Source organism: Neoarius graeffei, chromosome 25 (assembly GCF_027579695.1).
Source record: "Neoarius graeffei isolate fNeoGra1 chromosome 25, fNeoGra1.pri, whole genome shotgun sequence".
Lineage (NCBI taxonomy): Eukaryota > Metazoa > Chordata > Actinopteri > Siluriformes > Ariidae > Neoarius > Neoarius graeffei.
The window spans coordinates 11,913,186-11,928,949 of NC_083593.1; the positions used below are offsets into that span (position 1 = coordinate 11,913,186).

The 15,764-nt window shown below is 46.4% G+C and overlaps 1 protein-coding gene across 2 annotated transcripts in view; it reads right to left on the reverse strand.

The window, feature by feature from the left end:
- zswim6 (zinc finger, SWIM-type containing 6) overlaps positions 1-14,887 on the reverse strand; it is an 88,236-nt gene extending 73,349 nt beyond the window's left edge. The window contains exon 1 of one of the 2 annotated variants that reach the window (XM_060908721.1): positions 14,365-14,887. In XM_060908721.1, coding sequence (XP_060764704.1) covers positions 14,365-14,809 — 445 coding nt within the window. In that variant the 5' untranslated portion in view covers positions 14,810-14,887. The remainder of the gene's footprint in view (positions 1-14,364) is intronic. The other variant, XM_060908720.1, reaches the window with a different exon arrangement.
- Positions 14,888-15,764: the final 877 nt, after the last annotated feature.

Below are 15,764 nucleotides of genomic sequence, written 5' to 3' on the forward strand. Positions count from 1 at the left end.
CCCCCCCGCCAAACTTCACAGTCCAAGCTGTTTGGTTCAGCAGCCCAGCACGTCTGAGCGCTCTCAGCCTGCCAGCGAAAACGTACACAAATAAAAATGAACAAATGCCGAAGACAGCCTTCTGCTCATTCCTACCACTGCGATTAAGACGAGAAAAGTACACTTCCATTCGACAATCACGACAGTATCCAAAACCAGGCAGAGAGTAATGTAATGTAAAGTAAAATCACTGCAGAGCCAGCTAAGATTTTTGCTTTGTGGCCAGAACATATCCAAGATGGGAAATCTCCTCAAAGAAACAAAGACAAGTTCAATCTCCTGTCGGTCTCAACGGGCAGCGTTCCCTCTGAACCCGGCACTGGGACGTTTTAAACGATCCCAGCTTACTTTGGTTTGTACAGAGAGAAGAGGCTCTCTGTGCATGTGAACACTGTGCTTCCAGCTGTTGCTGCTTACTTTACGCTGCAAAAAAACAGAGGCCGCAGCCAGGGCCCTTGGTCGTTCCCACTGACTGACAGGACAAGGCTTCCCATAAGCCTCTCAGGCTCAGGTTTTGTCAGCTGTTCCCATGGCCAGCTGCAGGAACGAACCAAGGAAAGCTACACAACAACAACACCGGGAACTTTTATCATGCCTTTAACAAGTCATCTCAGACAGGCAATCGGATTTCTTCGTATTCTAGAGCAAGTCACGTCACATCACGTCAAGAGGAGATATGTACCATTGAAGCTGCTAGGAAACGCAACTCATGGAACACGGTTAAGGCGAACACAACAGGTTAATAATGTAAGCAGTGGGGGTTGGTTGTGCTCCAAAGAATGGTATGATCAGAAACAACAAGAGCTGAAAAATCATCCTGAATTTTAAAGGAGACGCATCTACAGGGATTGGCTGAGAGCGGGCGAACGAGCAACAAACCAAACCAAGCATGAGAGATGTTTGAACAGAGAATGAATCATATGCACATCACAAATCTCTTTGTAAAGAGAGAAGGGCGAGAGATAAAAGGGTTAAGATCAGCTGGAAGGGTCAAGCCCAAGCCCTCGGAGCTCGGTAATACTCGGCGGGTTTGAGAGGCTATCCTCCTGCGAGAGTGCACAGGCAAGGCCTCTACCCTTAGCTCCTGCTGATCACAGATCAGAGGGAAAGGGCCTCTCGATTCCCGCACTTTGGGATTAACGGGCAGAACTAAGACCACATGAATATTAATCCACCAGTCAGCCCAGGCCTTGGCGTCGGCAAAATCTGAAAACAAGTGCCAAAGGGGAAGGCTGACTTCTCATGGAAAGCTGCTGGATCTGCTCCGACATATTAATGCACACAAGAAAAGAAAACTCCCACGATTACACAACAAAGTCGGCCATCGCCTGACCATTGTATCCAATGACTCCATGTCAAAATTGTGTGTTTTGTGAAGGCCATGGATGCAGAAGAGCTGGCTGTCGTTTGGAGAACCTCCTGCTCCGCTACACCTGCGCCAATAAGCATTGACTTCAGGTTTATCGGTGGACAAATAATGGAGCAGTCTGGCAGCATTTTCAGAAGACAGATAAGCCCAAACCCTGACCTCTGAACTCCAAAACAGGTGTGCTGGGACTACATGAACAAGCCAACCGCAAAGAACAACCCCTGCAAACAGAAGGTCACACTCAATCGCTTGGCAGCCAATGGAGAATTCTGTTAAAGCAGTTACGTTAGGTGGGTCTGGCTTAGATAGGACTTTCGAGTCTGTAGCAGTGCATCAGCAAGCCAGCTGCAAAAGGAACGAGATCAATATGAGCAACATGAGACGACCTGAAGAGTTATTACTCTGTATACGTCCATGATTGGCTACATATGCTCCATGAAAGGAAGTAAGGCAAAAATGAAAGCAAGCGATAATAAGCAAGCAATATACATGCCTTGTGTTGGAAAGCAGAAGCCTACGGTGCACATGTGCTCTCACTTGGGCTAATCAAAAGACAGCCATTTCTCAGCTGCCTGCAGAGGTTAATGGCCAAAGGCTGAGTATGGAGGATACAGAGCTGAGTGCAGCAAAGAAGAGATGCATTTCTGTCTAAGGGAAGTGGCTCATGGCTTCGTACCATCTGGAACGGCCTACCCGCATAGCAGGACCAGGCCCAACACGCATCTGGAGTTATTGGCAGGAATGGTATGCGACAAGCCGCCGTGCCAAGGCCTCGTTGTGCCCACTGAAACATGGAATGATGGCAGTGGGATGGCACAGTCTGCCAGGCTCCAGGGTTGGTCCTTTTAGTGCCACGGCTCATCTCGGCTGCGCACGTCCTCAGTTCACAATTTAAAAAAAAAAAAACCCACCACAAAAAACCCCATCCGGTATGAACTCGAGACAAAGCTGGCCCCTACCAAGCACTACGACACAAAAAAAGAGGGCTGAACTGGTGCCAAGCCCCACCCAGCCTGCACCTCCCCCCTGCAGGATGTTGGCGAGAAAAAAAAAAAAAAAAGAGCTAGCCAGCCATGTGCACGTCAGACCTGATTCTCAGTGAGGGATCAGCACCCGAGGCACACATGGCTGCTTCCCAAACGCCAACGTAAGACAAAGAGGAGCTGCTCTTAAACATGCATAGGCATGGCCACAGGGGCCCAAGCACCATCTTCAATAACGTATACTTTACAGAGCAGAAATAAATATTGAGAAATGGATTAGCACAAATGCTTTCGGGACCGTGCAACTAGAAGAAAACAGGTTCCTTGAACACGGAGCCCCAAGGTGCCATTCGGAGGACAAACAGATCCATCAAGCTGAATGTGCGTCACGGAGACGGATAGAGCCCGGAGAGATCCTTCAGGGCCTCTCACCCTCCGTGCCGGTCTCTCTTCCCTCCTCTGTGCATTAGAGCCGTACACGCCAGCTGGGGCATGGGGCTACTGATGGGTCATCATTGCACACGTATTGCACGGTAAAGCACCAGGATGGATGTGGATTGGCATCGAGACAGCTTCATAGATGAGAAATGATTGAGTAATTTGAGTGTTCAGATCATCCAGGCCATCATTAACAACTAGTAAGAAAATGCACATCATCCTCCCGGAGTCTAAGGAGGCCATAGCGAGTACGTAATTTTATCCCGATCTTCACCACAGAGCCACAAACCACCATCATGTAATACTCATAATAAACATGAAGGTGATGATACTTCAGCAATGTAAAAGCCTCGTTATGGCAGCTGTCTCCGTGTGGAAACTCCTGACTGGCACAGCCCGCTGACGAACTTTTAAAAAGCCTGTTAAAGTCACAGCAGACTTGCTGCAGTAGGCTGCCATGCCAGCGTGTCTGCACGACGCACGACCACAGGCCAATTTCCCTCTTAACACAAAACACATTACTTCTTCTCTGTCTGAGGGGATGAGGAGAGAAATGCTTATTGGGTAGTGCGTTTAAAAAAAACAACCAACTTTTCCTGTGTGCGCTTTAAAGGAAGCGTGGATCTGGGTGATATCATTTCTGGCTTTTTCCACTGTCATCCAGCAAAACGGGTTTGAGGGATCGTGCAAGCCTCTCGAAACTGCCTCTGAGCAGCTGACTCAGCAGCAGAGTTCTGTAGGAAGCTGTTGGTAGTTAGATGCAAATGCCTGCACGAGTACAAGAACATATTCTGTTTCATGACTAATTCTGAGACAAAGGCTGGCCTGCGTAACTGATTTCAGGGTGACTCACTGTCATTTGGTTTACCGTCAAAGGCGTAACGGAATACATCCTTTACGTCGCCCGGCGTTCGATGTTCAGCGAGACGGAGGTCGTTAAAATACGAAGTATTGCCAATTTTTATTAGTAGCGATAATGTTAGTGATTCGAGTGTCCTGGAGAGCCGTCATCATTCCAGTACATGCATTTCTACGAGTCTATAAACCAGTGTGGGGAGCCGCCTCTTCCCCTCTCTCCCTCCCTCCTCCCACAGCTTGCACATGATCACTATTAAAGCTCACTCCTCTGCTTCCACCCCAAAGCGATGTCAATACCGCTGCTCTCTCCACACTAAATTAATCACCATAACCCATTCTCACGGTGCTAAATATGTCATTTATGGCGTATTCTTTCTTTAGATGGAGCTCTGCGGAGGAAGGCTGGGCAATCCATTCATCTTGCTTATGCTTCCATAAATCTTGCTTGGTTTTGGGCTTTGCCTGTGAAAATCAACACGAGCGCCGCTTTCTCATTCCAAAGCGGGGAGGAGATAAAGCCTCGTCACATCTTCCTCCAGGAAAACAAGAAGAATGCGGCATTTTCAGAACTCGTGCACAAAAAGTGGAGGTTTATATGTAAACTACGACCGAATACAGGTCTAAGAGTTCGAGGTTTTCATAGAGAGTGTAACGTTTACTTGAAAATCTTGATTGTTACAGTGATGATCGTGAGGTGAGGCGAGTGGATTCTGTATTGCGGCACAAATGCAAAAGATCGGTTCAAGTGCAAAATGCGAAGAAGCAAGTCATCATTCAAAAATAATACGTTTATTTTTGGCCAGTAGTTCTGGAGCAGGTGGGATGTGAAATGTAAAAGGCATGAACTCCCAAAGGGGGAGGAAAAAAAAAAAAAGTTTTTAAAGAATAAAGAAAAGAACTGGACAAGTGGTATGCTGTGATCTGTGATCAAGCTCTGCTGTACGAAGATAAGACAACAAAATCATAACGCACGTCTCCATCTGGAGTTGGAGTGGAAAAAGAAAAAAAAAAAAAACCCGGCTCCCTAGAGACAACAGAAATACAGATGAAAACGAAGCCCCAGAAAAGCTTTTCGCATGCTTTTGCGCCTTAGGTAAACATTTCATCGGGTCATTTTCTCCTAAAGAGCAATAAAACGCAAGGTTTCTCATCTCATCTCATTATCTCTAGCCGCTTTATCCTTCTACAGGGTCGCAGGCAAGCTGGAGCCTATCCCAGCTGACTACGGGCGAAAGGCGGGGTACACCCTGGACAAGTCGCCAGGTCATCACAGGGCTGACACATAGACACAGACAACCATTCACACTCACATTCACACCTACGGTCAATTTAGAGTCACCAGTTAACCTAACCTGCATGTCTTTGGACTGTGGGGGAAACCGGAGCACCTGGAGGAAACCCACGCGGACACGGGGAGAACATGCAAACTCCACACAGAAAGGCCCTCGCCGGCCATGGGGCTCGAACCCAGGACCTTCTTGCTGTGAGGCGACAGCGCTAACCACTACACCACCGTGCCGCCCCCGCAAGGTTTCTTTAAAAAAAAAAAATTTTGAAATTAGTACCCCCCCCAATCCGCAAAATCGTTCCTGAGAAAGGCTCCGGGTCCATCATGAAGTTGGACGAATGAACAGAACACAAGCTGTCCTTTGGACGCGTGAACCCATCCGCCACGTTCTGAGCCCTTTTTATTTCCATATTCATCCTTCGCGGCTCGTGTTTGCGTACTTCAGAGTTTGCATGTTTGAGAAAAGTGGCTTGGTGTTCTCTGAACTCCTTCCACATCCACTGCCATCAACAGCGCAGCGCAGTGCTTCCTCTAGCTGCTAGTTTGCCAAACAACATGAAGGGCAGATTCCCAGACATTCGTCAGCACGCTTAAAGCCGCTCTTGCAGTGCTGCGTGAACCTGTCCTCGAACCTGTTTGGCTTCAAGCTCTTCTGGTTCTCTCACGACTCGTTTCTTCAGCCAGGTGGTTTCGGAGGGCGAGACTGTGGCTTGAGGCGGGCAGAACGACATTGCGGGCCTGTGCCAGCATGCGACATACTTTTGTTTACTTTAACCCTCATGCTCTTTTGAGGCCATTTAAACACGTGCGCACGCACGCTCTACCCTTTACCAAGTATGGCTCAATACGGCGATGGAGAGAACCAGGAACCCGGCTTTGTGCTGCGAGGCATCATCATTAATCACTCCCTGCTGTTCCACTCTACAATAATAAGTTTTGAAGCCCTGTCTAACATGATGGCATGAAGGGGTGCTAAAGCAACAAGTGGCGAATGAATATGATATGATACGATACAATACTGGCCCGGCTTTGCTTTTGTTTCATCTGGAAAAAGCACAGCTGGTTTAACTATAGAGAAGAAAAAGGGAAATAACTCCCTCGGTGTTGCCTTCAGCAACCGCCATCAAACATGTGCACACACCCCCTCCCTCTCAGCCAGCTCTTCTGGCTGGACACTTTGACGCTGCAGTCCACATGAGGACCTCGCCGGATCTGCTCATCGCCTCCCCTGAAAGGGCTTCGCTGCAAGTCAGCGCCAGCTGCAGGCCGTGTGCCCGGGCCTCTAAGAATGGGCTTTGAAGAACTTCAACCGTGTACAAATCGTCCATCACGGCATACCGATCTGCGATAATGCAAAGCTCGAAGATGCCTTCCTCGTCTCTGCGACCTTCTTTTTCCCTTTCTCTCTCGCTTCTCAAAGAATTGTCAGAGGACTGCAGCACACCAATCAAACCGAAACGTAATCTAGAGCTCCTTACGAGCAATACTTAGCCATTAATGTGAACTTAAAGGTCTCATTCATCACGGCACCGTTTCCAGGTCTCCGGATAATGAAGACAGATCGGGTCCTTGGCATACCCTGTCGAGGCGCCGGTAGCGCACAGAGAGAACAGAATAAATAACCAGGCCATTGTCCCTATTAAATCTCTTTATTCACGACATACGGAGCATGAAGCGGCACGACCGAGTTCCTACATTCTACTGGTTTCGAGCCCATTCCTGTGCAGGACGAGCTGGTACAGTGCGTCATCGCGCGTCAGGGGTCTGCCTGGAAAGCGGCGCCAATGCCAGCAACTAGTTGTAGTCTGGATTACGGACAAGGAGGATGAAGCTGCAATATGGCCTTTAAAAGGCGATTCCGAGTGTTTGGGGCCACTGCTCAGGCTTAAGGTCATCGCGTTCTGGTGCCGTCTGGACCTGAGAAGAAGAGAAAGAAGGAGGAAGAAAAAAAAAAAAGAGGAAGAAAAAGAAGGAGAGCAAGAACAGGAAGGAGAGGAAGAGGATAAGGAGGAGGAGTAAGAAGAGGAAGAACAGGAAGGAGGAGAGTAAGAAAGGAGAAAAAGGAGAAGGAGAGAAAGAAGAAGAAAAAGGACAGGAAGGAGATGATGAGGAAGAAGGAGGAGAAGGAGAGGAAGAAAAAGAAGAAAGAAGAGGAATAAGAAGAGGAAGGAGGGGACGACGAGGAAGGAGAGGAAGAAGAAAAAGGACAGGAAGGAGACGATGAGGAAGGAGGAGAAGGAGTGTAAGAAGAGGAAGAAAGAGGAGAAGAAAGGAGAAGAGTAGGAAGAGGAGAAGAAAAAAGTATCAGGAGGAGAGGAAGAAGAAAAGAAGTAGGGGAAGGAGGAGAAGAGGAAGAGGATAAGGAGGAGGAGTAAGAAGGAGAAGAAAAAGGATCGGGAGGAGAGGAAGAAGAAAAAGGACAGGAAGGAGGAGAGTAAGAAGAGGAAGGAGGAGAGAAAGAAAGGAGAAAAAGGAGAATTGTAAGAAGAGGAAGGAGGAGAGAAAGAAGAAAAAGGACAGGAGACAATGAGGAAGGAGGAGGAGAAGGAGAGGAAGAAAAAGAAGAACGAAGAGAAGGAGTGTAAGAAGAGGAAGAAAGAGGAGGAGTAAGAAGGAGGAGAAGAAAAAAGTATCAGGAGGAGAGGAAGAAAAAGAAGGACAGGAAGGAGAAAAGAAGTAGGGGAAGGAGGAGAAGAGGCGAGTCCTCAGTGAGGAAAGGTAAGCCTGGTTCTCCCTGCCCCCACACCCTTATCGGCTCTCTCCTACCCCTCCTCTTCCCCTCGATGAAGGTTAATGGCACGAGGGGACAAGGCTGAATACCGATCAGGCGAAGATGGATGGAGAGCTGGAGGAAAACAATCCCGCAGGTCTGGAGTCTAGAGATTAACTAAATATTAACTAAACCAAAAAACCCATACAGCTGCTGCCCTTAAAGCAATTACAGGCACTCCCCATCCCTTCCTTCCTTCATCAACCCAAACAAAACAAAACAAGATGAAGCCGCTAATAATATCTGGGGTTCCCTCCTCCTCCTCCTCCTCCTCCAGCACAGGAGCAAATATATGTAAGGGGAGAAGGAGGAGAAAGAAGAAGAAACCCTGTGCTCAAAGAGGGAGGAGAACAGCCAGAGCCAGAAAATACAAATCTGTCTCCTGAGTGGAAGCAGACGATGACCTGGAAAATACCTAAGCAGGACGGCAAGATTTCCAGCAGCATCACTCAGCGAGGAAATATTTCAAGCCATTTCCTACTAACCACAACCACCCGCTTACCAAAATCATAAAAATGCAAAAAGAAGAGGGGGAAAAAAAAAAAAAGTAGTTTCACATTTTCCTCAAGAGGAGCGACCATGAATCCTTCGCTTTGTTGCGCTTTAAATGTTTCAAAACAAAACGCGCCTCAGAAGCCCGATACGTACAGGACGAATTATTCACTGCTCACGACAGCTCTGATAAAAACCGACTGAATGGGGGGGGGGGGGGGGGATTTATATATCGACTTTCCGTTTGCTGCTGATCAACATGACGATGTGAAGAGAAATGAACAGTGGAGAGGGAAATTTCTTTTAAAAACAAACAAAAACAATGTTCTGTCCAATAAGCAATATTCAGTGCTTGTTGCCTTCCTGCAGCTTCCACTTTTTTTTTTATATATTTCGAAGAAGACAGATCATTGAGAGAGAGAGAGAGAGAGAGAGAGATAATATGAAGGTCAGCTTGCTAACAAACCACAAAGAAAATCTAATTTGCTTGGTGTCTTCCATCCTCTTTATTCTTCAGTCACACTTTCACCGAATCTCACTGCTTCACAACAACAACACCCCACACACACACACACACACACACACACACACACACACACGAAAGAACGAATGTACGTACTGTGTGACGTCCATTCTTGCGTCCCTTCCCAAACAAGACAACACAACACAACATTCATTGCTTTGCTTTCTTGCGAGAGACAAAAACAAGTGCGGAACATCAAATCCGACATCAACACACGGACAGACGGAAAGCATTAGTCAGCATTCCATATGGACCTCGAACCCCAAGAACAAAGACGCTGACTTCGGATTAGCGCCCGTTTACGGAGGATGGAGAAACCCAAAGTCCTGAAATACCTTAAATCGAAAACATTGAGACTCTGGGTTCCCCCTGGGTTCTGAAAAAGATCCTCCACTTTTTTTCTTCATTAACTGGATTTCATACAAGTTTATACCAACCAAATTGGCACAATTCAAATATTTGTACAGACACAGCTAGGTCTCTCCATTACGGATAAAATTTCAGCTCCGCTTCAGCCTCGAATCAGAAAGACTTCATTTTGGGCGCCTTGTGGACCATCAGGCTAAAATAAACCTCTTTAGTTTGAGTTTACTGAAGGTTACTTTAGCAGGGAATTATTCAAAAAAATAAAAATGAGGTATTAGGACTCGCTTTAGCCTTTACTTCAACACAAAACTTGATTTACAATCGAACAGAGTAGAGAAGAGTTTTGGACCAACCGACAGTGAAGGAATCCGAATTTCCTGTCGATTTATAAACCGAAAACAGAATGACACCATGTTGTTTTACATCATACGTCTGCCAAGGGAACTCAACACGCCACACTGCGTTGCTCCCTCCGAAACATGGCTCCCTTCAGTCGCTTGCTGGCTGACAGCACTTTCACCTTTTTAAAAAAAAAAAAAACCCCGACCCTTGTATAGTATTACCGACACTGTCCGACGTGCCCGGGGCTCTGAACATGCCTCCCCTGTGCCTGTTTCAGCCCTCAAGTCTTCATTTTCAGTGCTTGAAGAAGCTCACCCAAAAAACTTCGCCAGCTTGGTCTACGCCATTGTTCGGGTCACGCAGAGATAATTACACCACCGCACCAGGCCGATTAAGACGCGCTGCTATTGGTCATTGTGTGGTGTCACCGATTACGTTCGTCAATAACGAGCTTGATGAGCGCCAGCGGGAACCCTGGAGGCTGTAACTGTTGCCTAAAGCTCAACAAGAAGAAAAAACACAGACCCCTTTGAACTCCGAGCTGATCATTACCCCTTTATACTTTTTCGGAAAATCTTATTCCAGTGCCAAAGTGACCGAGTTTCACTTCTCTTAGCATCGCCGGTACGGTATTAAAATCCTGCTGCAGCTAAATCCGAGCCTGGAGGTCTGGATCGTCCTCTAGTGAGACACTTTGACTGCCATTTCATCCCCCCTCCGTTGATGGATCACACCTGAGCTGAAAAAGCGCTGGAATAAAACACAAGTGGAAGGATATGCATCTATTAAGGAAGGATATTTGCTCTGATCGTCTGAAAAAAAAAAAAAAAAGGAGGCACTCGAAAGGAAAATTGCACCAGCCTCTCGACTTACTTGACATATGAGGTCACAGCACTCGGACTGAAGTGCTGGTGGAAATTACCGTAGTGCGGAATATTAGTGCTGTGAAGGGAAAAGGGCAAACACAAGTTGCTCTTGCGCACCAGGAGGCATTTCCATTGCTTTGTAAAATGCTGCTGCTGCTTCTTTAATGCCACGCTGGTGGCCAAAATCTGGTGGCCTGGTGAACCTGTGGAACCTTCCTCTGCATTTCAGAGCGCTCATTCTAATGCCGTCTCCATTATTTATTCATCAGCCAAGAGAGATCTCAGCATTTCTTGCAAACCTGGGCTATTTTCTGAATCAGCACGGTTTCTAGGTTATTACTCCAGAGACCGAATCTTATTCTGATTCCGAAAGGTGGTCAGATTTTAACTCTGTATTTAAATGATAATTTAAAAAAAAAGCAGTAGTATTCACTTCAGTTGGTCGGGTTCAATGCCTGTACTGATACATCATCGGTTTTTCATTGGCTAATCAGACACAAGGTATGCCACCATTCTTGCCGGAGCAGTTGGGAGGTCGGCACCTTGCTCAAGAGCACTTAAGCCAGTCCTGCTGGTCCACGGAATTGAACCAGCAACCTTTTGGTCCCAAAGCGGTTTCTTGATTTTCTCCATTAGGCCATGGCTTCCCCCATTATTATTATTTTTTAATTATTATTTAAAATCCCGTGGCTTTGCTTTGATTCCAAATACAAAAAACAAGCAAACCGCAAAACTGGAACCATGTTGGATTTTGGAGGAGATCTCTTCAAAAAACAGCATCTCAATGCAACATTTATGCTCCGGAGCTAAAATTCCTCACTTCCATATTTGAAAAATATGTCAAAAATGCCAACATGCAAATCCCCCACATCACTTACGCAAAGTGCTCATGTCCTGCACGAACGTACACACAAACTCAATCTTGCACAGGTCAAATATCTTTCTCCCCCCCCATAACTCTCTTCACGTTAGATTAATTAAAACGTCAATCAAAAAAAAAAAAAAAAGTGAGATAAATAACTACAAGCTCTTGTTGAGAACACGAGTTACAACAGCCGTTTCACTCAAACATCACTGATGTTTACAGATTTCATTGAAAACTCATGACTATGCTACAATGCCATAAAGCATTAAGCTTCAGAACAACTTGTGTCAATATCACTGGCCATAATTTAATCAAAAATCACAAGCAATTAAAATTAAAAAACAGTTCAACTCATCCAAAATATGGATATTGATTACTTAACCTTCCATACATTATGACACCCAGTACTGTGCAAAAGTCTTCGGCACCCTATTCCCCCCAGTACAAATTTTATGACTTCTACATTATCGAGTAAGTACAAAAACATCTGAGTACCAAACGTTCGTTTTCCAGCACAACTTTAAATGTCAGAGTTTGTCTCTGAGCAGCATATTACATAAGAGAGCACTTTTCAGATTAAAAAAAAAAATGAAGGCTACTGGGTTTTGGTGCAAAATTAAGCAGAGTGTGTGACTGTCAAAGTGCCCAGAAGAACTGTGGCAGGTTCTGCAAGATGCTCAGTAAAACCTACAGGTCCTTAGATTTCCTTATAAAACTGCACTCAATGTACCCGAGGCTACTATTAGCTGGGAATCCATGGCCTAATGGTTATAGAAGCAGCTTTGGGACCAAAAGCTTGCCGGTTTGATTCCCTGGACCGGCAGGAATGGCTGAAGTGCCCTTGAGCAAGGCGCTGAACCCGGCTGCTCTGGGTGTGTTGCATGCCGCTCTGAATAAGAGCGTCTGCTAAAACGCCATTAATGTAACGTACTATTTCTTTTTTTGGTCGTCTCACACTAAATATGGACTTTCGGGTATTATTGATTACTGGTTTTTATATATATTTGGTCATCAGCATTTCTTTGTCTAAGACTTTTGCACAGTACTGCATATATATTATTACGTATGCATTATTCCAATAAACTAAAACAGGAGAGAGAGAGAGAGACAGACTTTCCAAAAACGTATGGACGAAGGTGGTAAAGAATGTTGAACTTGACCTCGGTGACCCCTAGGCTACAATGCAGCCGTCTGTCTGTGCAATCGATACGCTGGAGCAAGCAAGAACAGGCAAGGGAAATGAAGGAGAAAAAAAAAAAAACCTGCACTGATGTCAAGGGCACCCTCGCTGCTTTGAATATGATAACTATACTGAAACTGGAAGAAATACCCCCAGAGGTAAGGAAGTTCAGCTTCAGCTCTGGGATGTAAATATAGCCCATTCCATCAGGCTACCTGCCAGAGCGATCGTGAAAGCCACGATATTTACAGACAAACACGTATGGAAAACATATAGATGTTTCCCCTGTCACAGCCTACGCCGCTTTCCGCCACCTCCGAACGACAAAAACAAACAGATTCCTGTCCTGCGTCATGCCCCAAGTCAGCTAGGAGTGTCGTGTCAGAAAATTGCATCTTTTATTTATCACCTCCTTGGCTTTATTTTTGCAGCACATTCCAGAATGGAATGCAATCAGCCAAGAAAACCCTCCCAGTATGCGCTCGCTCTTGTCTTTTCCCATCAGCACAATGCAGAACGACGAGCATGTGCACGCACACACAAAAGGGATAAGGTCTCGTCTCTGACAGAGCAGAGAAACGACTCTCTCTACACAACCTAATGAAAAACAGGGCAGAGGCTCTTGATCTCCGAGCCGATGATCCAGTCCAAGAGGGTCCGGGGAGGAGGCTAGAGCTCAACACACACACACACACGGGTTTGGACCTTTTGTGCGTTACTGTGAGCAGACACCCATCTTGGCTCAAGAAGAAGAAGAAGGGCACAAAGCCCAGATGAGGCGCCGCTCATCCATCCAGAGGAAGGGGGTGGGGGAGAAATGGTCATGCAGAAAATTATGTCTGCAGATTGTATTACAATTCAAATTGACCGTAGAGCGGAATGAGGTTAAAACCCAGCGCCGAACTCGAACAAAAGCTGAGGAAAAATTATTTTCTGCAGTGCCATTTTTCAAACAAGTCTCAGATCAGATCAGCATGCACTAATAATGCATCAGCTGGAAACTGACAATACAATGGCTGCGTCACAAACTACACTAGTGTAGGCTGCCTACTGTTTAGTAGGACAGTGCGGTTTTTGGACGCGGCTCCATCCAGGGGCCATTTAAAAAAAATATGAGGCGCTGCAGCTTTAAATCGCCATTCCTCCCAGCCCCCTCTCTCTCTTTTTTTTTTCCTTCCTCCAAATCTTTTCTATTTAACAAGCAGTGAAAAGAAATAAAAAGGCGCTTTTGTTTGCCTTTCCTTTCGCAGGGTGACATAAAGCTGAAAAGACACAAATGAACATGAAAATGGGAACAAAGTGCGAGTTTCAATAGCAGACTGGGGGAGATGCCTGACGGCTATTTGATATGCGCACTGGCTTTAAAAAAAAAAAACCAAGAAAAAACTCCTTTAGGAACAAAAAAAAAAAAAAACAACATGAAGCGAGCTAGCTCAAGCTAAATCCAATTCCACTTCTCATTCTAGCTGAAGAGGAAAAAACAAAAACAAACAAACAAAAAAACAAACCAAAAACAACTCCAGGTTCGGCTACGAAGAAGCCGAACAAGCTAGCATTAGCCACCGCTTGTCATTTCAGTGACATTAAAGCTCTTCTCTCCGGTTGTTTGTAGCACACTTGCTAACCTCCGTCAAGCCTTTTACCTCAGAAAAAGAAACGCCAGACACACCGACAACCCCGTTTTCGGGTTAAAATAAACACCGTGTAGACCGAAATGAAGTGAATTCGGTTAGTAAAACGCTTTTAAACCAAAAACAAACGGTGTATGTAGTGGAGAGACAGCTGCAACACTTCCGTGCTGGGCTGTTCTCCTCACAATAAGCGAGGATTTGTTTGTAGAACCGGAGCAGCCGGTCTGTGAGGGGATTTAAAGCTGCGTTCTTTGTCGCGGTGTTCGGTTTCTTTGTTCGCTCAACGATAAAAAAAAAAAAAAAAGCGTACTCGATTATAAACGCTACGCAGCATTGTTTGTCCAGGTCACTCACCGACTTGGAGAACGTTGTCTACGCAGCCGCTCTCGAGCAGCGCGACACCGCGACGGAAAGGCAGCCGCGTCTCATCGCTTCCTTCCCCGGCCGCCGCCGCTGCCGCCGCCGCTGCCGCGCTCTCCTCGCCGCCGGTATTGAACGAGGAATACATGCAGATTTCCCGTTCGCTCCTCGGGAAAGACCAGTACACGATCCTCCTCTGAACGGGCTCTGGGATCCGCTCGAAGCGCTCCTCTACCCTCTGGAAGGGCCATTTTTCTGCCACTTTACGCGCCGCAATGTCCAAGAGCGATTCCGGGGTCTTGCCCGATCCTGTCTGACTCGCTGAAGCCGAAGTGCCGCATACTGCTCCGCCGACCCGCAGCCCCTGTCGACACGCTGCGCTATAACCGGGTCGGCAGCAGAACCGTTTCGCTGGGGGCTGCTGCACGCGCTCCGCCATGATCTCCACTCCGCTTTAACGGTAAGAGCGGAAGTCGCTGTGCCATATAAACGGGGAATAAGGAAGGGGGAAAAAAAGGTTACGTTCGGTTCGATTGTAAGCCGTGTATGGGCAGCGAATCCTTATTTGGTCAAACTGGGCGGAGTCTTAACATGTTGTCAAGTGCGGACGAATAGAAAAGGAATGGGGGCGGAGCCTACAACGCACTAGTGTAGTGTGTATGATGTGATGAGTGTGTCAGCATGTGGGCTTCGACCTTTTATATATGAATAGGATAGGGTTTTTTTAAGTTTTGGGCATTTTTATATTTTCTTTACCGTCTTGACAGATGATATTTATCTTGTGGGCGTTCCCAGAGGGTTTAAGGGTGGTGCCTATAATATAAGATCCAAACAACAACACCAAAGTGCAACCAAATTCAGAACAAACATTTTTTTGACAATAACATGCAGTTATTGTCATTACGGTGGTGTAGTGGTTAGTACTGTCGCCTCACAGCATGAAGGTTCTGGGTTCGAACCCAGTGGCCGACGAGGGCCTTTCTGTGTGGAGCATACCTGTCAACCCTCCCGTTTTTCCCGGGAAATCCCTTATTTTGACTTATTTCCCGCTGTCTTCCCGTTTTTTTATTTTCCCGAAAATATCCCGTATTTTCACAATATAAAAAAGTCGGTAGGTTCAGAATCCATGACGCGCCTCTGACAGGACTTTACAGCAGGAAGTCGGGCCATGAATTCACGTCCCCGCCCTCTCAGGCATCAGTAATTACAGAACTCCGTCCGGAGGCGAGGCTGAGCAAGTGATTAGCTCCAGTGTTGCCAGATTGGGCGGTTTCAAGGGCATTTTGGCAGGTTTTGAACATATTTTGGGCTGGAAAACGTCAGCAGTATCTGGCAGCACTGATTAGGTCTGAGGTGAAGATGGCGATGCTAATAGCTAAGAAAAACATTAGCCT